The sequence below is a fragment of the Mauremys mutica genome, chromosome 5, assembly GCF_020497125.1.
Source record: "Mauremys mutica isolate MM-2020 ecotype Southern chromosome 5, ASM2049712v1, whole genome shotgun sequence".
Taxonomy (NCBI): domain Eukaryota; kingdom Metazoa; phylum Chordata; order Testudines; family Geoemydidae; genus Mauremys; species Mauremys mutica.
In genome coordinates this window covers 26,001,774-26,021,178 of record NC_059076.1, presented here as the reverse complement: position 1 = coordinate 26,021,178, position 19,405 = coordinate 26,001,774, and the positions used below count along the sequence as shown (strand labels likewise).

Genomic DNA, 19,405 nt, shown 5'->3' with positions numbered 1-19,405 from the left:
AGTCCCATTGTAGGGATATTAAAGAAGGTTTATATTAAACATGGTTTATATGAGAAATAATTTATTGATTTATTGTTAATTAAAACTTTATAACTTAAGGTTTATGTTAGAAGTAAATTTGTGATTCCCAACATTTAGCCTCTAACCTGCAAGCCACCAGCTGTGTCTGTGTGAAGCCTGCTCAAAGAGATACTTGGTATAAAACTTGTTAAGCTCAAAGAAATACTTTGTATAAAACTTGCTAAACATTAATTAACTCTAAGTAAGCCAATACAGTAGCTGTTATAGTGTATAGATAGAGACCCCCACCCTCTGTAAGTTTTCATCTCACTTTATCTTTGCTTGTTAAAAGACAGGGAGTCTCACATAAATTGGTAACACCCCCAAAAGGTAAAGAGACAGTGAACTAAATGTAATTAAGATAGAGAATGTATGTGAATGAATGGTTAGGGAGTTACCAGCCTGAAGAATTCAGTGTCGGCTGAAGAAGGTGTCAAGTGGGATCAACCAGATGACCCCCACCCTCTCAAAGGAAGGAAAAACAAGCATCTGACAACATGGAGCCAGCCACCTGCTGATTGATTTAGCAACAGCAAAATAAAGCAACTCTCATGAACTGACATAGGAATAAATTCCTATAAAACTGGACTCTAAAGACTGAGGACTTTGAGTCTATGGTTCTGCTGCCAGCCTCCAGGAGCATCAGATGCATCTGTGACAGACTCGGCTCCATCCTCATGACCAAGATACCTGGCCAGTAACTTGGCATGAGCAACATCTAGGCTGGTAACTATAACATCTATACAGAATCTGAATAAATGATTGTGTAAATGAATATGTGTGTGTGTGTATAAGGAATAAGTAGTGATAAAAATAAGTAGTAAAACAACGTTGTTTGCTTTTGTCTTTTGCTGTCTTTTGTTTTGTTATGGTATTTACAATAAATGTGGCATCTTTGCCTTATCCCTCTTAATAAGATCCTTCTGGTTTTTATTATATTGGTATAACACCATATGCAATCATCCTTTTGACTTACTGCCTACTTATATCATTGCATCTCACCTGACATTCAACAGTACTGATTTTCACAGTCCGCTTAGTCATCCTCTAATCTGAAAATAATAGGCTATCCTTACTAATCCTTAGTTAGCAGTTCAGTGAGACTGCATGGAGCCAAGGACACACTTTTTGTATTTAGTTGCAGGAAATGTTGTAAATTGACTTACCCATCACTTGCTGATTCTGCCACTGAGAAGTACCTTTCTCTTCAAGTGGTTTGATTTATTTCAGTGGGACTCCTTTCAGGATAAGGCCCTGATGCAAAACCCATAGAAGTCAATGGGAGTTTTTCCAGGGACTTCAGTGGATTTTGGATCAGGCCCTTAGTACTTACTTAGGAGCACAGGCAGCAGAATCTTCCCTTCCTTCATTTTCAGTATGAAATTTGCCTTTTAAACCACTTTCAGCACAAAAGAAACAGGTGGCAGAAGAAAGACCTTTTGAGAACATACGGGGACACCTAGCTGCTGTTCTTTTTCTTGACACATTTATTTCTAGGCATTAGTGCATTAATTTTCTAAAGTGTTAATTGCGTTCATATCTGTGAGAGTTCGTATTTTCTGTGCAAATTTAAATAGATGTTACAGGTGCACCTGGTAAGAAATACAGCAAAGAACTGAATGTCAGACCTGTGTGAATGGTTTGGAACTAAATCCTACCACTAACTGGCAAATTTGTTAGTGTAATCTTAATCTGTATAATGGGAAGGAGTGACAATAATGTGAGAAACATGCTGCTCACATGGAATGTAAAACAATGCATATGTTGACCATTAAGCCAAAGGGCCTGTTGCTAAGAAAAGGCCTATTGTTAAGTGAACTAAACCCCTATCAAACTTTAAGAATAATTTGCAATAATAATGTTAACTAGTGCAACCTTTACTAAGAGTGGAAAATTTAGTTTAGTAAGAGTAGGATGTTTCGTATAATATCCTGTGTATCAGAAGAAGTGTTTTTAACTGCAAAATGTACTAACCACATTGCTATGGAAAGTCTGGCTATTGCAATATGTACTTGGAAGTTTGCAACATGTACCAGAGAAAAGGAGATATACATAAGTGTCATGTGTAAAAAGGGAAGTTATGGCTTGACAACAATCTGTCTATAAAAGATTAAGTTTGAGTTACTGATGCAATAGCCAGTACTGGGACCAGCCTGTCATTTGTGTCAGTGGTTGCAAGCTTCAGTTCCATAAAGATTAGGTATCATACACCTCTTCTTATGATGAGTTATTCTTAATAATATAGGCGACTTTATTAATAAAGGCAATCAAGCTTGACTACTCCTATCTCACGATTTTATTGTTACTAAGACCGAACCACTAAATATATATGTTCTTATGTGTTACCTTTATATAGAGAGTAAATAAACATCTATAACATTAAAGTAATTAGTATAACGGGGAGAGCAGGAGCAGTTATTACCACCTTAAAAATATTGCAGACTTTAGAAAGCAAAACCATCGGCATTTAGAGCATCACTTCATCGCAATCTGATCTGAAGAGGAAACTAAGTACCCCAATTTAGCCTCTTACTGAAGGAGCTAAGGGAAGAGCTATACTGAGAGTGTTCCCCTGTAAGAAATTCCTAGTTCATGTTGCAAAAATGCCACTTGGAGAAATGGGCTGGATTCCTTTAGTGCTGTATTTAGTACTGCATTTCAAAACAGAGCCTTCCTCTCTAATACCTTGTAATCTTAACCACCAGCCTGAGGCTTAGAAAACCTGAATTTTACATGTTGCTGTTTTTCTAAACCACATTGTTTGTTTTCAGCAATTAGCATTTTCACTTAAGTTTCATAATTACAGGGGCAGCTCACATAACAGCGCCTTCCTTCCTTCCTGAGTGGTTGCGGGAAAAGACAAGTGATAGTTTTTAGTGTGTTGGCACCTGTAAACACTGCAGAGCAGAACTCCTCCAACAACCCCAAGTAGCCTTTACTGTCACGTTGTGTGCCAAGTCCCAAAAGCGACTGATCCAACACTGTATATTGTAGCTATTTGTAATGTTAATCTCACAGCTGAACTACATTGCCTGTCCATTCATTCCATGCACGGGAATGATCATCCGTAACATAACATCGTTGCAGTACTGATGCAAATAAATTGGTCTCCCACCATCTCCCTGAACTGTATCAGCCCTGTTCAACCTAGCTAAATGAAAGTCCATGCAGTGTGCAGGTTTGCCCTTGTCACCTTACAGAAGCATGTTTAGTGATCCATCAGTACTTAACCATACTAAACCTTTCACTTCTGCATTCAGCAGTGAAATTCTTGAAGTCCTCCCTGTTAAAGTTCTATTGGGACATTGGCATTTCCTTGCCATGAGGCTTACATGGACCAGCCATGGAGGTACATTATTAACCCTAATACCTAGTATATAACATAGCAATGAGTTGGTGAAATAATGCCAGTACCTGGTTTAGCAATATGCTTTGAGCACTAGGATCATAATGGTAATAAATGTGCTCAGAATACACAGATAGGAAAATTAAAAGCTGCTAGACTGGGGGATTAGAGGTAAGGTTCAGGAATACCATCATGCTCCTTACAGTACTGGAGAGGAATGGCACGTTGCAGAAATACTCGACTTAGGCTTGGGAAGGAAGGTGGAGGACCACTCACTCTTCAAGTATTTCCTGCTAGTTACTAGAACAACCTTACACAGGAGGCCTCTCTCCATACAGACCATTGTGAAAGTGCAGTAATCACAGCCCGTGGGTAAGATAAAAAGCAGGGCTTAAGATGGCGTGTCTTTAAAATACAGGGATATCCAAGGTCTTCTGAAATCCACTCGAGAATCTCTCTCCACTGAATTTAAAACTCCAAAAGGCCAGATTCACCACCATGTGCAACTCTGGTGATGCAAAAACGTGGCTTAACCAATAGGTTAAACCGGGTTTACAGCTGTTCTCAGTCATCGATGCAGACAGAATGTACGGTGAACACTGCATCAGCTTTTATTTCTATGTTCACTACACATTCCTCCATGTCAAAAACATCACAAAAAATATACAGGGAACAGCTGAGAATTTCAGAGCACTGGTTATGTCTAGGAATTGTTGCAACACACACATCAGCTATGACAACTGAGCAAATCCGTCATGGCTGTTGGGTTTATTAAATCTTTCTCTGCTTAAGGGATGTAATAATAGCAATGAATAGCAGCATATTCGGGGTGGAAAGATAGGTTTATAGATGTCTCTGAGACGCTGTATGGATTAGCCTGTGACTGCCTCTGTACCCCCAACATAATAAAATCATTACACTACCACTTGCAGTGAAATATTGCGGCAATCTAGCCTTTGTTGTAAGATAATACCCTTGAGTCATATTGGACCCAATGGTGTAGTTCCAAAACAACTCTTCATTTAATTTTTATTGTAACTTTCTTGCTTATGGCATTTTAAGTATTTAAATGACAACTAGTCCTAAAATACTAAATTGCTATCAATGCAGGGTTGGGTTTTTACAACACTTACAGTCCTATAACAAAGCCCTGTAATAGTTGCCAATAAAGTGTTGTTAATATTAAACTGCAGCTCTCTCGCTCTCTCTAAGGCTCACTGAAAGTCAATTATAAGGCTTTGCACTTCTATAGCACTTTCCATTTTAGGAACATAATTAAGTCCAATTCCTGAGACCAGTGGCCAGTCAGAATAGCCATGATCAGTTTGGATATGGGAAAAGGATAACAAGAGCTGTTTAGCTTCAGTCATGCTGCTCTGCCCACATAAAGTCAATGAGTTACTCTGAATTTACCCTAACTGAGAACAGAATTGTGCCCTAAATGATCACATATATCATCCAGCAAGTCAATTTGAGCTGGAAAATTAGCTTTGATCCAGGTTGTCCAATTGTCCAGTCAACTAATATTTGTCTTAGGTGGAGTCATCAGTAGCAATGTGCTTCACTAATTAACTAACTTAGTAGATAACAAGGAGACAGAGACAGGGTCTCTGCCTAGAACCCCAAATCTGAGCAATGTTCAACTTTGTAGGTCAGGCTCCATTTTTACCTGCTCAGGCTCACCTCTGATTACCCTGCACTCATTTAGTGTTCAATTGTGGCAGCCCTGTGGTGTGGAATACCCACTAACTTAAAGGACTAAACCCTACTCTGTCACTCAAACTAGTTTGAGTGGTTGGTAACCTTTGGTATAGTGATGAGAGATGGTGAAAAGTATTAATACTGTTCAATGGATACATTATGTCCCTCTTTGAGACTCATTGCTTCTGCATGCCCTACAGGAAAAGAACTACACTGAACATAATACAAAACCAACCAATTCTCTAATTAGTTTTTCCCCTCTGAGTTTCTCTGCGAGTCCCATCTTCAAAGGGTCATTCAGTGAAGGTGGCCATTCAAAAAAAACACAAGGAAATATTTTTTCACATGACGTATGATTAGACTATGGAACTCACTGAGGCCTAGAGCTTGGCAGGATTCAGAAGTGCTTTAGACATTTATATGGATAACATGAAAATCCAGAAATATAAAAAAAACTGCTTTAAAAAAAGGTTATGAAGGGATAAAACACCTCATGTATTAGCGCTTATTGGGGGCTAGGAGAAAATTCTTTTTTGAAGCAGGTTATCCCATAACTGTCTACCACAACATTTTTTGCATCTTCCTCTGGAGTATCTGGTCCTGGCCACCGCCGGAGGCAGGATACTGAACTATGTGGAGCACTACTCTGATCCAGTACGTTAGTGCCTATGTTTGGTATTTCTGTCTACTAGAGTTGAAGCTCTTTGGGACAAGCACCATCTTCATTGTGCATCATGTAGTGCTGAGCACATTACTGTTAGTTAACAGCTATAACCCTGCAATTGGATATTATAATTAATGCCCCAATTAAAGGACCACTTGCCATATTTATGTAACTACATTAGGATAGAAAATAAAATTTTAAAGTGGCTAATCCAGTTTTGAATTCTATTTCTGTGTAGGATCCCCTTGTTTTTGGGTTGCCACATTGTTTGACTTTTGCTATTTTTTAATGGATTTTTATAGTGAATTTTATTGTTTTGAATGTCTGCACAGCATGGAGTGGCCTGGTGGTGGGAGTATTCTCTAAATAAAGTGATCACTAATAATGATTAGTTAGTACCAAATTATTTAAAACTATGATAAACTTATGAGGAATATTTTTTATTTCTTAAGCATATGCACACACACACACACACACACATATACACAAACACAGAAGCACACAATGAACTGGTGGCATTTTTCCAAAATTTGATTTTGACCTTTTTTTGATGAAATTTTCAATATTGACCAAAAGGAATGAATTTTTCATGAAAATGTTTGCCCCAAAATGCTCATTTTTCACCTGCTCTAATGTACATGTAAAACAACTTTATTATCCAAATGTCTTCTGGGACAATGATTAGGTTCAGCTAATTAAGGTTAAGCATTACTGAGGGAATTTCCGTTGTAATTAATAGTCAGCAGGGCACATGACCCTTTTTCGAAAGGCAGAGTAGTTGGATAATTAAAGTTACATATTGTAGATCTTGGGAAAGGTGCTGATTTCCTCCCTCCACAAAATAACTTTATTTATCACATAATAAGTGATGTTATGTTTTTTCCCCTATTATCTCTTCCCATTGTACTTTGTATATGGGACCTTTTGACATCGGTGTGTCTGTACATATGCTAACACAATGGGTCGCTGTGAAAGGTATGATGTCAGATAGCTTATACAAGGTCACTGGAAGAGTCTGTTTCAAACTGAATTTAACAAAAGATGGATGTGCCCATTCAAAATAAAGTAAACGGCAAGTTGGATTTCTAAGTTAGCAGTTTTTAATAGCTTAAGATAATGCACTGTAAAGCTATTGATGTATTTGTGCTATGCTCATTACACAATGAAGGAAACTCAAAGAAAGCCATATGTGTTGACATCAAGTTTTACAGTGTGCCATTCTATTTTTATTTAACACCATACTGCAAAAAAGGGTTAGCCGTAAGCATGTTTAAGTACTTTGTGGGGACGTTAGAAACCCCACATTTATTAAAAAATAGTTAATATTTAGCTCTTAAATAGCACTTTCATCTCACAGTAGATCTCAAAGTGCTTAACAAAGGTGGTCAGTATCAGAACCCCGATTTTACAGATGGGGAAACTGAGGCAGAGAGGTGCAGTGACTTGCTCAGAGTCACCCAGCAAGCCAGTAACAGAGCCAGGAATAGAACCCAAGTCTCCTTAAATTGTTGTAAACATACTCACATATAGTTATGACTATATTATAGGACTATAAAGAATTAGTATCTTGGAATGAGAAGCAGAATATTAACCGTTCTACCTGAAAGACCATCAGGATCAAATCTAATCTTGTACTGTAGGAGTTAGCAATATCTAATTCTTGCTTTGCAACTTAACCTGCTATATGGGGTTTGAGCAAAATTAGATTTGTGTTGAGTAGTAACGTAGTCCTCAAGTAACCCCACTAACTTCCATGGGAGCACTCATGGAAAAAGGCACTATTTAACATAAGGTATGGTTATTTCTACCTCTGAGACACATCCAGCCCTGATGGGTCTGACTCCAGTGAGCTCACTTACTCCAGGGCTGAATTTGGCCTTCTATATCCATTTCTCTCCCCCCGCCCTCCATCTAGAAAATAGGGACAATACGCACCTACTCCATGGTGGTCTTGTTAACATTAATTGTAATTTGTTGAATAGTGCAAAGGGAGGTCTGCCAGAGTTGGCTATGGCTATTTTTGAGGGGTTTAGAAAGGCTGAGAAATTCCATTTCCTAGTCAGTAGTTACACCAGTTGGAAGCTGAATCAATGTGGGAAAGCCTAGGGACTTCAGTTTTATCAAGTGTGAAAGCTTTCACCTATTGATTCATTCAAACACATATGAAATTGGTGATAGTTGCATGATCTCTCACCAATAAAGTGATCCAGTTTGACTTCAGTTTACCCAGACCACTGTGACAAGGAGTTTGTTATAACACACTATATTCATCTTCAAGAATTTCAATGGAATACTGCTTCTATGGAAGGGCTCTCCTCACTGTAATCTCTTCCTAGGTTAGACCAAATGGACTTTGGTCATTTGTGTCTGTTATCACTTGCACACAGAACCTGCTCCAAAGCCCAGCAAGGTCAATGGGAATCTTTTCATTACCCAAAGGCTTTAGATCAGGTCCCTGCATACCATGCATGGAGATGTTTCTAGGAGTTTGTCAGTTACCTTTTGCTTAAATTAGAGAAAAAACAAGTCTACATTTTTAGTATTAAGATGTAAATGAGCACTGTAGAAGAGGAAACGTCTATTGTATAGCCACATAGTGATAGATATTACTGAAAAATAGCAATATGTTGCACCATTCCGCCAAATATCCACACTTTTATCAACGATTAGGGAAGCCTCAACCCCTCGTTGAGGGCAGTAAGGATTATTGTCCCCATTTAAAGTGTAAGGAATTTTACAAACAAGGTATGTGACTCACCCAAGCTACTCCACCCAGTGGTGAGATTATTCACTGAAGACAGTTGGTCTAAAGTAGCCAGTCATGACTATTAACTGTGCTGCAGGGCCACTTGGTTTGGCTTGCAATTAAATGTTTTTATTAGGCATCATTGTATTTTAATAGTTCGTGATTCCTTTAACAAAGAGACCAGGTGGGCGAGGTAATCTCTTTTATTGGACCCACTTCTGTTTGTCTCTCTCACCAACAGCAGTTGGTCCAATAGAAGATATGACCTCACTCACTTTGTCTCTGCTATCCTGGGACCAGCGCAGCTTCACCACCACTGCATACCCTTTAACAGGGGCAGTTCAGGAACACAAAGCCAAACATTTTTTAAAAGGCCAAACAAGTGGGTGTGCAATCTCTTGAACCCACAAAAATGAAAATTTTCAAGAGGGAGAATTTAGACACCACACTGCTCAGTGAGTGCCTCAAACAGGAGGCATAGACAATCTACAATAAAATGTGTGTTGTGGCCAGCTCCTTAAAACCCTGAAGAATATTGACCACAGATAATTAAGTTATTCCATCTTCCATTCTAGTTATACATGAGAGTGAGGACTTGCACATTGGCTTTAAAATAATAAGCATGACAGGCTAAACACTGCAGTCTTTACTTAGCCACTACAATGGGAGTTTTGATGATGGTATGGGGCCATGGGAACTTGGCAATCATGAGTTTGCAGGTGTGGGTGCATGGACTTGGATACACTGAGTAAGGACTACAGATGTTGGCCCTGGCTTCCCCCCGCTCCCTCCCCTCTCAAATCCAAGTCCTATTGAAATCAATGGGAACTTTGCCTTGGATTTCAGTAGGACCAGGATATGGCCCATGGCCTTTATAAGCAGTTCATAAGATAAGAATAAAATACGTAGCTTTCCTTACTTTCCCCGGGTAGTTTCAAAACTGGATTTTTTGAAGTCAGCATCCTTCTTAGTGCTGGTGCTGTAGTACGACAGCCTGGGAGATCTGTTCCCTGTTCTTTGCTGGCTTTTAACAGCCCCTTGTTGGGGAGGCATCTTTCTAGGAGTGCTCTGTGGAAAGCTCCCCGTGCTGTTGGATAGGGCTCCTTGCTTAGCATTAGCACCATCACGATTGCTGTTTCCACTGGACTGTGTTGTAGGGGTGGAGGTTTTCTTCTCCTGGGTCCCTGGCAGGGTTTTCAATCCCTGAGCCTTTTCTGTGAATGCAGGGGTGATTTTCACAGCATGTTCCCATGATGTACTTGCTGCAGCTGTTTGGATCTCAGAAGGGGTGGATACGGGGGTTGCCACTAGGTTTCTGAGGCTGTGCGTTGCAGTAGGAGGTGAAGTCAAGTCTGCGTGGCTTGGTTGGGTTTCACCATCCCTAGTCGTGGGCCAGGGCTTGCCAGTGGTAGCAGATCCCAGGCTGCCACTCTGCAAGTGCGATAGAAGCAATAAGAAGATTATCTCCTTCATCCTGTGTTGTTTAGTAAGATCCACGAGATGTCTCGCATGTATTCCTTGTGTGAGGATCCTGCAGCCGCCTTCTCCTCCTCCTGAGGTGCAGCTCAGAGTGAACCTGCACAGACAGTGCTCTGCCAGTTTTGTTTCTGTAGAAGAGGAAACAGGTTTTTAGTGTTTCAAAACTGACTGAGGAAGCTCAATTTCCTGTTTCTGTGAATTTCTCTGCAACCTGTGCCCCCTTACAGGGCTGGAGCCTGGAAGCCATAGGGGAAAGAAAAAAGGGTTCTCTGCTGAAGCTACAGGATGAAGATTAATGGCACAATGTGTATGTGGAAACATTGTCAGTGAAGTTAGTTTGAAGGGGAAAAAACATCAAACCAGTTAAGTAATTTCCCTTTCACATGTATCTGTGCACAGAACATGAGTTACTTGTCAAATGTGCCACTTAGTTGTTCATATCTACTGTGAACTTGCTATTGAGTTCCCCAGCAGAGCACTTGGATGGACTTCAATATACTGGTACATTTTGTAATGTTTGCCATGTTTCTCATTGGGGTTTGAATACTCAAGCAAACAACTGCTGCAGGAATGGATCTGGTAGGGAAGAGATTGCCTTTGCACTAGACTGAAAAAGTATAAATGAATACAATAAAACCTTCAATATAATAACTTGATCTACGTGCCATGAGGCAATACCTGGCCCCTTCCTTGTAACACTACCCTGTGGGACCAGGGCACTTTGAAGTTTATGACAGGAGTGCTATAGTTATTATGGACGCATTAGCAGTAACTCCAGAGTTGAGGTTGCATTCAAATTTTGCATTTAAAGCCTTTTTTATATTTAACAATTGAATTTAGTCTCCAAATTTAATATATGCTCTTTGTGGGTCAACTGAATTTTCTATAATATTTTTGTTCAAAGATTTACTAACTTCAGCAGAGGAAACATTTCTGAATGAACGCTTTTTTATTTTTTCCCCTACACTTACAAAATGTCCCCCCTCCTCTAGCTTAAGAGCCACAGCAATTTCAACACACACGCACACACACCCCATTTCTGAAAATGTTAACTATAAACACAAATAGACTTATTCCCTTTCCTCATTATAACCTGCTTTATCTCTGGGATGAAAAGCCAATAGACATTTTGAGTTCTACTAGCTACTTCTGTCCTCTGATGCTGCTAGCCTGACTCCCTCTGTCTCCACTCAGTACAGAGACCCTGAGGAGCCAAAAAAGAAAAACAGGCAGCAACAGGTATTTGGGAAGCATAGGGGATAGACTGAAGATCTGTCAGGCCATGAAAGGTAGAGTGGGGAAGTTAGTGAATAGTGGGGCTACATAAAAGGTTCCTTCCTATGTATCAGGGCTATGGAGGGAATCACGTCTTTATGTGGTTCATACAGACTTAGCGCCTCATAACGCTGATGATGTCTTGACTTCACAGCACAGCAGGCAACAGTGAACTAAGGAACCAAGCGGGGAGTGTAACAGGGTGCTCTATTCACCACTAGACTGGCACTTCCTCCTGGTCATGGTGGGGAATAGCTCACCAGGTCAACACCCTTTCCCACAGTTGCACACAACTCTCTCACTCCACAAGCTGCTACTGCCTCTTTGTGACTCAGCCCTCCAGCCAGATCACTGTATGCATTTTCCCCTCCTGGGGTGGGAAAGTCTGTCTTTACCAGCAGCCCTAGGCAGTCTTCCCATTCACTGCTTCATCATGCCACTCTCTCAGTGGCTGGCAGGGAAACCTTGGGTCCACCCTCCTCTAGGTTCCAGCTCAGGGACCCACTAGTCAACAGTCAAGGTCTGCTCTCTTCTATAACCTTATTGCCTTTTTCTGAGCCCTAGCTTCCCCTGAGTCCAGGTTTGCTAGCCCAACCATACCTCCCTTCTCCAAGGCTTTAACTACAGAGTTTCCTACCAGTCCCTTTTGCTTCCAATCTCGTGTCTTTATAGTCCCAGTCCAGCTTGTTCCTCCTCAGGTGGGCTCTCTCATTCAGCCAGGGGATTACTTGGCCACCTGATTCTCCTCAGCTGTGGCTTGTTGGGTTAATTAGCCCCCTTCTCAGTCTGCATCAACCCTTTCCAGGCAACAGTGGGGTAAACACCCCATCACAGGAAGGAATGAGAGAGAGAGAGTAGGGGTGGCCCGTTCATATAGGCGAACTAGGCGGTCACCTAGGATGCCAAGTTAAATGGGGTTCCAAATTTGAGGGAAAAAAATAAAATTTTAAAAAAAAATGAAAAAAAAATGAAAAAATGAAAAAAATACAAATAAAATAATGATGTCATTATTTCAATTCCCGTGTGCGTACGGAGGGAATATGAATTACAATTCATTTCTCTACACTTCTGAGAATTTATTAATATGTCAAATCTTTAATTTGCTGCAAAAATAAATATTTTAGTGAATTTTTTTTTCAATTTGCAAGGTAGAGTCAAGATGACCCACTCCACAATTTTGATATGCAATAACTCAGCCACAATGAAACACGCCCGCCAGCGGCAAGAGCTGCAATGCTAGTGACACCTAACTGTAATATACATCAAGGTCACATAAGCAGAAATTCATGTAGAGTGGAGCTATCGCGAGTTGCTACATGGCAAACAGTCATTTTAACACACGTCACAGGTAGATGGTTAAGAATTGAGCAAATACTGTGGAAAAATGCATTTCTTGGTGCCAAAGAATAAAGAATAACATCTTTCAGCATTATAAATCCAAAATGTGAGTATCCTTAAGCATTATTAAACCATAGTGTTATTTTCGGGCTATATAATTATGAACTTGCATGGCCTTGCATCTGTCTCAGTTCTGGTCGTGTTAGATTCCCTGCCCCCGTCCTTTCAGTGCCAAGTAATATTTTCAGAATTACTATCCACTTGCATAAAACTTGGTAGAGAGGTAGATCCTCACTAGATCTGATGCGACCAGCAGGTTTATTACTATCATTTTAAATGTTGGCTTTAGGTAATTTGTAGGCATTGTTTATGTTAATTCTGAAAGTTTAATACATTCTGTACACCAAATTGGTTGTTGGTGGCAAGGAGCATACAAGCCTGATTTGGAGGATGTGGAGGGGTGACACCAGTTGGTCAGAAAACTGAGGGATAGAATTGCTGACTTGAGTGTACAGAAGCCTGATTTGTATGTCTTGATTTGTTTGTGTGCATGTCAGGTGGGGGAGGGGGGTCTGTTTGTAAGACTTGTGAATCCTAGTTGATATTATGAAGTTGTTGTCATGAAATTTCCTAATCATAGGAAACCTCTTTCTATGTGTATCCATCCTGATGGACAGGACCTACAGCAGGTACTCACTAGGCTGAGGACAATGGGAAACATACTTATGCTAAGTAGGGAAGCAGTTTGGCCAAGTTGATGTTAAGGAGAATGGGGGTTAGGAGTGGAAAGTTACTGAAGGCTGACAAAGAGAACAAAAGGTTCTAAAAGAAATCACCGCGGGAAGACGCACAGGACAGTTGGGGAAGAGGAAGGAAGGGGATAAACTGGCCAAGGTAAGGTTATCTGAGCTGGGGGAGAAGGCTGTGTTTTTGTGCATATAAGTGATGCATTGCAACAGAAGGATGTTGGATGACACCAAGTGACCCTAATCCAGGCCCATAGAATGGTTTGGTGTGTTGAGGAAACTGAGACAGGGAATTGCATATAGGGTTTACAATTTTTGTTCCAATCTGTGTATTTTCTGTGTGTTTAAGTAAATAGCACTAGGATGTTAGAATCCCGTGCAAAGTGTTTGCATGTTAAAATCTACACAAAGATGGACAACGTGAGCCTGAGAAGGAGCCAGAGTGTACCAATATACATTGCCAAAGAGCCACAGTTATACTCAGCAGCCTCCCATCAGCTCCCCCACCCTGCTCCCAGCATCTCCCACCCACCGGCAGCCCTGTTGATCAGCGTCTCCCTCTCCTTCCCCTCATCTCCCAATCAGCTGTTTTGTGGCATGCAGGAGGCTCTGGGTGAGAGGGGGGAGGATCGAGGGTATGGCAGGCTCAGGGGATGGGACAGGAAGGGGTGAAGTGGGAGCAAGGCCTGTGGCAGAGCCAGGGGTTGAGCAGTGAGCACCCCCCAAGATATTGGAAAGTTGGCGCCTGTAGCTCCAGCCCCGGAGTCGGTGCCTATACAAGGAGCTGCATATTAACTTCTGAAGAGCCGCATGTGGGTCCAGAGCCACAGGTTGGCCACCCCTGATCTACACGGCCCCTGGAAGAGGTAAAACACCTATGGGTGTACTTCTGGGAGAGGACATGTTGAAGGACATTCTGAGCTTCAAAAACTTCCCAGTTGACATCTCGGATGAGCCCCCACTTGTAACGCTGACAGGCCCTAGTTTTCAGTGGGCAGGATTGAACCTTGGACATTTGAATCTTAGTGTAAGAGCCTTGCCTGTATGAGCTGAAAGCCACATGCCCCTTAAGTCAAAGTTGTAGCAGACTCCTCAGTTCAGATGGTTCAGGCACCGGCCCTGGCATTGTGGCCATGAAAGTCAGTATGTACAGCTTTCCTCTGGATGTCTTCTTAGAGAAAGGACCCAGAATATCTACAGCTACATGCTGAAATGGAACCTCAATCATGGGCCTTGACCTAGTCTTGGGCTTTCCCACTCTCTGGCACACCTCATGACACCAGAGATAGGTAGAAATGTCCTTGCTGATTCCCTCCCAGTTGGAATGACTTCCCCAAATGGTCTTTGGTCCTGTTCACCCCAGCATGGCCACTAGGGTGATCGTGGGCTAAGCTCAAGAATTTTTCCCTATACTTAGTTGGAACTACTGTCTCTGAGGATGCCAGTCCTCCTTGTGCCCACCAAAAAGGGTCTCCTTGTGTAAGAGTCCTCCTTCTACAACAAACCTGGACCTATTAGAAAAGCTGAGAGGTGGTGGGTTACTCTGGGCTGCCGTCCAAGCTCCCTTGAGGCTCTCATCCGCTTCCTGCTCTACCTGGAACTGCTCCATAAGACATTAGTTCCTCGTTATGTTGTGAACTTCGGCTGGGTCACACGAAGCGATGCAGATGATGCGGGTGTCTCCATTGACTGTGAACTGCTCTCCGCTGGTGCGCTAGGTGGTATTTCAGGCTCCAGTTGACCTTGCACCGGTTTAGCTGCTGCTGCAGGTGCAGGCTCCATGGAGCTCGTTGGTGCTGGCTCCTGACTCTGGTGGGGTTGTAAGCACAGGCTGTGATGCTGACTGCTCCGCCTGATACAATCCTTACATGGGTTCTGGCTGGGTCCCAGGAACTGGATCTATAACCACTGTCATGGATTCTGGTCTGGGGTATGGTTCCACCACCTCCGGCTGGGTCAGCGAGCCAATGGTATCTACGCTGTCTGTCTCTCCAGTTGGGAGAACAGACAGAAAGACAGACAAAGGGAGACGTTTCCTCAGTTTTACAAAGTTCAAGCCCCATACACACTCACTTCCTTTTACCTATGAAATGCAGTGAGACTATTTAACCCTTTAGAAGTAAAGCAATTTATCACATCTTTATGAAACAGGCCAGCGGCGGGCCGGGCCCCCCGCTGGCCTTGCGGCCCCCCTCTGTTGGACAGTAACACTCACATGCATCATAAGATGATGAATAAAGTCCGACTTCGTCACATCTCAGACCCAGGAAAGTTGAAATTGTGTAAGCTTCTTGCCCTGGAGACTATATGCTCAAGGAGAGGAGGCATACTCCTCCAGAGTCCCAACAGGCTTCAAATGGAATAGTTCCACAGCAGTGCCCGGCGAGTCTGTGACAACTGGTGGTAGAGGCAGGATCAAACTGCACCCCATGGACAGAGCATCCTGCAGTAAGTGACTGGGGAGCAATAAAACAAAGGGGGATTAGCGAGAGACAGGCATGTTTAAGTCTCTGAAAGGTGCGACTGCAGGAGGCAGAGGAGCCTATAGAGGGTCAGACCAAAGGTCTATCTAGCCCAGTACCCCGTCTTCCAACTGTGGCCAATGCCAGGTGCTTCAGAGGGAATGAACAGAACAGGTCATCATCATGTGATCCACCCCATTGCCCATTTCCAGCTTTGGGCAAACCGAGGCTAGGGACACCATCCCACTTTCCAACAGATTTTTCAATTTAAAGCAGATTAACCCAGTCCCTTAACTGGCATCATAAAGACACATGCTGGACACGCACATATGCTGGACATGGATGTTAGAGAAGCAATCTGCTACAAATAAGTGGAACAACTTTTACATTTCTACCTTTCTGGTGTGACTCTCTGGGCCAAATGTTTAACAGACATCCTTAAAGGCTTCCTCAACATTTGTAGGCAGATTTGTTTGCAGGGCAAATCGGTCAGTTACATGTAGTTTCTGGATTTCCATAAGACTTTGTGCAAATGCCGAGGTTTAGTCCTAAAAGATCTGTTAGCTAGCAGTCAGACAGGAAATTAAAACCTACTTCTAAAGCAGATAGGTAATTTATTCATTGACTTTGAAATATTGGCACCACCTCTTCAGTATCTACTGCTTGTCCATTAGTCCTTCCCAGAAGTTCAGTAATAAGGTCAGTAACAATAATATCCACTTTTATAAATAAAATATTTGCATGCCAAGAAGGGACACCATCAAGGTGAGTTGTCCTAACTCCCTACAACAGGTTATCATGTGTATGTTACACTGAGGGGAAAACAATTGGTAAAGAAACAGCTTTTTGTTTTATATTTCCAGGTATGCACAACAGAAGCAGGAAACAACCTCCCTGGCCATCTCAGACAAAGCCCTGGCTGCACCAATACACGCCTTTACCTTCCACTCTACTGCCTCAATCAGCCCAATCTTTCTTCTTCTTCTTCTAATATTAATATTAATATTTATTAATAGGGGGGAGGGATAGCTCAGTGGTTTGAGCATTGGCCTGCTAAACCCAGGGTTGTGAGTTCAGTCCTTGAGGAGGCTACTTAGGGATCTGGGGCAAAAATTGGTCCTGCTAGTGAAGGCAGGGGGCTGGACTCAATGACCTTTCAAGGTCCCTTCCAGTTCTAGGAGATTGGTATATCTCCAATTATTATTATTTATTAATGAACAATTTTTTTTAATAATGGTTTTAGCCACCTATATAAAGTACTATGATGATGGTTGTTTTACTCTTGGCTAGGGTAGATACATACTCTGCAGCAGTTGGACATAATACCAGCTTCACAGTTACCTAGTGCTTCTGTTTTGTGAATTACACTGCGGGGGATGTGATCCTTTATTCTTGTTTGGGGAATCGCTGCTTGCTATTCCAGTGAACAAACGAGTCAGGTGATCTCAGGTTCCTGTGTGCATATGGAATAGGCACATGCATGTATACAAATGAACTAATGTCTGCATGAATATGTTCTGCTTCAGCCCACCTCCCTACTTCTTTTTGCTGTCCAGCATCTTGAGAGTGACACACACACACACAAGCAATCCTGAACCATGCAGTTCATGCCCTCAGACAGGTAGTGAGCTGATGAAAAAGGAGTATTTAAGAAAACATAGTTACAGGAAAATTTAAGTTACACAGTTTTTGGAGGGAGAAGCTAAATCGGGGCTAATGAAACTGAGTCATTTAGACATCCATGCATACCTGGTTGGATGGGCTCTACACTATGCTGTTTAAGACGCTCTATCAAGACTTTCCAGGGCTTGCAATTCATACCTGGGAAGAGGAAGAGTTCTGATCTTAGGTTGAAATAATCCTGGGAAATATAGTTCAGCAAGGGACCACAATCATTTGAATTAGCTGAATTGCAGAATCAAGTCTGTTCTATTATCCTGAGCTACAATGTCTCAGAACTACTCTACCATAAAAGATCCCACATTCCTTCTGCCTTTAAAGAACATAATTAGGGTACTGACAAACATTTAGCATCAGATTTTCAGAAGGCTAGAATGGTGGGAGCTGGCAGGTGTGGAGCACTTTTAAAAGTCTGGCCACTTCACTAAAGCACCCAAATGGGAACTGAGCTCTTGAAAATGTGGCAACAAGGGATCAATTCTGCTACAGCACACACTTCTAGTGTCTTATTAGTAAAAGTTTCCCACTGAAGTCAGGGGGATGACTCGTGGAATGAAAGTACTGCTCAGTGAAAGTAAAGGAGAGAGGAAGTCTGCCCTTAATGCACAGATTGGGCCTTTTCTAGTTTGGAGTTTATTTATTATTCCAAGGCAGCACAATCTAAAATAAGAACAAACAAACAAAATAAATAAATAAACACATAACCAAATTTGGGCAAGGCCAGGAGCTAAGTAAATTCAAATCTTAGCAGCACAAATATTTATATGACTTACCAGCAGTACTTATCCCATCCAAAAAAGAAGTTCCAGGTAGGCAATCTTTGATTTCATTTTGTATGAAATTTCTTCCAAAGGACCTATGGAATATGGAAATAAAAAGCAAGTGCACCCTGGAGTGAGTCTCCCCACCTCCTTAACTTTGTATCCAACGTGGACAAAGTAAATCACTTCATGTTAATTTGCTGCTGAAAGAATCCCTTCTGCAGATAGGGGTCTAGCAGCACATGTAGTCACACAATATAAAAGTGGCCAAGAACAGTAAGTCATTTACTGTTCGCCAAAGGTGCTATCATCAGCTGGTTGTACACCTGGGCTGAGATACAGTGCTTGCCATGAGGTGTAGGAAAAGAGAAAGTGGACAAGGAAAACTACAAAAGTGTAGTTGTTTCAGACATGCTGCAGTTAAGGGAATGTAAGAAAAAGCATTGTAACAGGGTTTACTCACCACTATGCATTTCCTCAAGGCCAGGCATAGGATCACAGTGTCCTTGGGGGGTAGCAGCCCTTGTCAACAGTCACTCTGGGGCTGATAACTCACCCCTCTAGCCAGGGTACAGTCTTTAGCCTGTTCCTTCCAGGGTCAGCTATCCATACTAAAGTTCAAAATTATCTTAACAGAAATAAAAAGCTTCCAGCCTCTCCACAGCTCTTCTTCAGCGAGGTCACATTCAGACTGCAGCCCCCTTTCTGGGCTCAGCTACCTTTGTACACCACTTCCTTGGGGCTGGTAGGGGAATCCAGTCCCAACCTCACTTTCAGGTTACAGCCCAGGGCTCTGTACTGCCCAGCTAAGTCAAATCCTCTACCCATATTGCAATTTTCCCTGTGCCATTTCCTTCCTCACCTCTTTCCTTCCCTTCTAGGTCTCCCAATCTGTCCCCTGGGTGCTCACTCAACACCCTGCAGGCACCTTTTGACTCCCTGCATTCTCTTTCCTCCAGCCCTTCCTCAGCTGGGCCCACTCAGTAGTTAACCTGAAATCACCTAATTTCTCTCAGGTGGGGCCCATTCTGTAATCAGGGCTGGCTTCCTCAGGGGCTCTCTATTGTCATCTGAGAGCTCTGGATGATCTCTGAGAGTTGATCTCCCTTTTTCTCTCCATATCTATCTATCTCTATATATCTATCTA

At 42.1% G+C, this 19,405-nt stretch overlaps 1 protein-coding gene across 1 annotated transcript in view; it reads right to left on the bottom strand.

Moving 5' to 3' along the window:
• The window catches only part of MMRN1 (multimerin 1), a 68,569-nt gene extending 49,755 nt beyond the window's left edge, over positions 1 to 18,814 (bottom strand). Inside the window, exons 1-4 of the mRNA XM_045019874.1 lie at positions 18,722 to 18,814; positions 18,271 to 18,353; positions 17,567 to 17,638; positions 9,437 to 10,124 (exon numbers count right to left, since the gene is read on the bottom strand). Of these exons, the coding sequence (XP_044875809.1) occupies positions 9,437 to 10,124; positions 17,567 to 17,636 (758 nt within the window). The 5' untranslated portion in view covers positions 17,637 to 17,638; positions 18,271 to 18,353; positions 18,722 to 18,814. The remainder of the gene's footprint in view (positions 1 to 9,436; positions 10,125 to 17,566; positions 17,639 to 18,270; positions 18,354 to 18,721) is intronic.
• Positions 18,815 to 19,405: the final 591 nt, after the last annotated feature.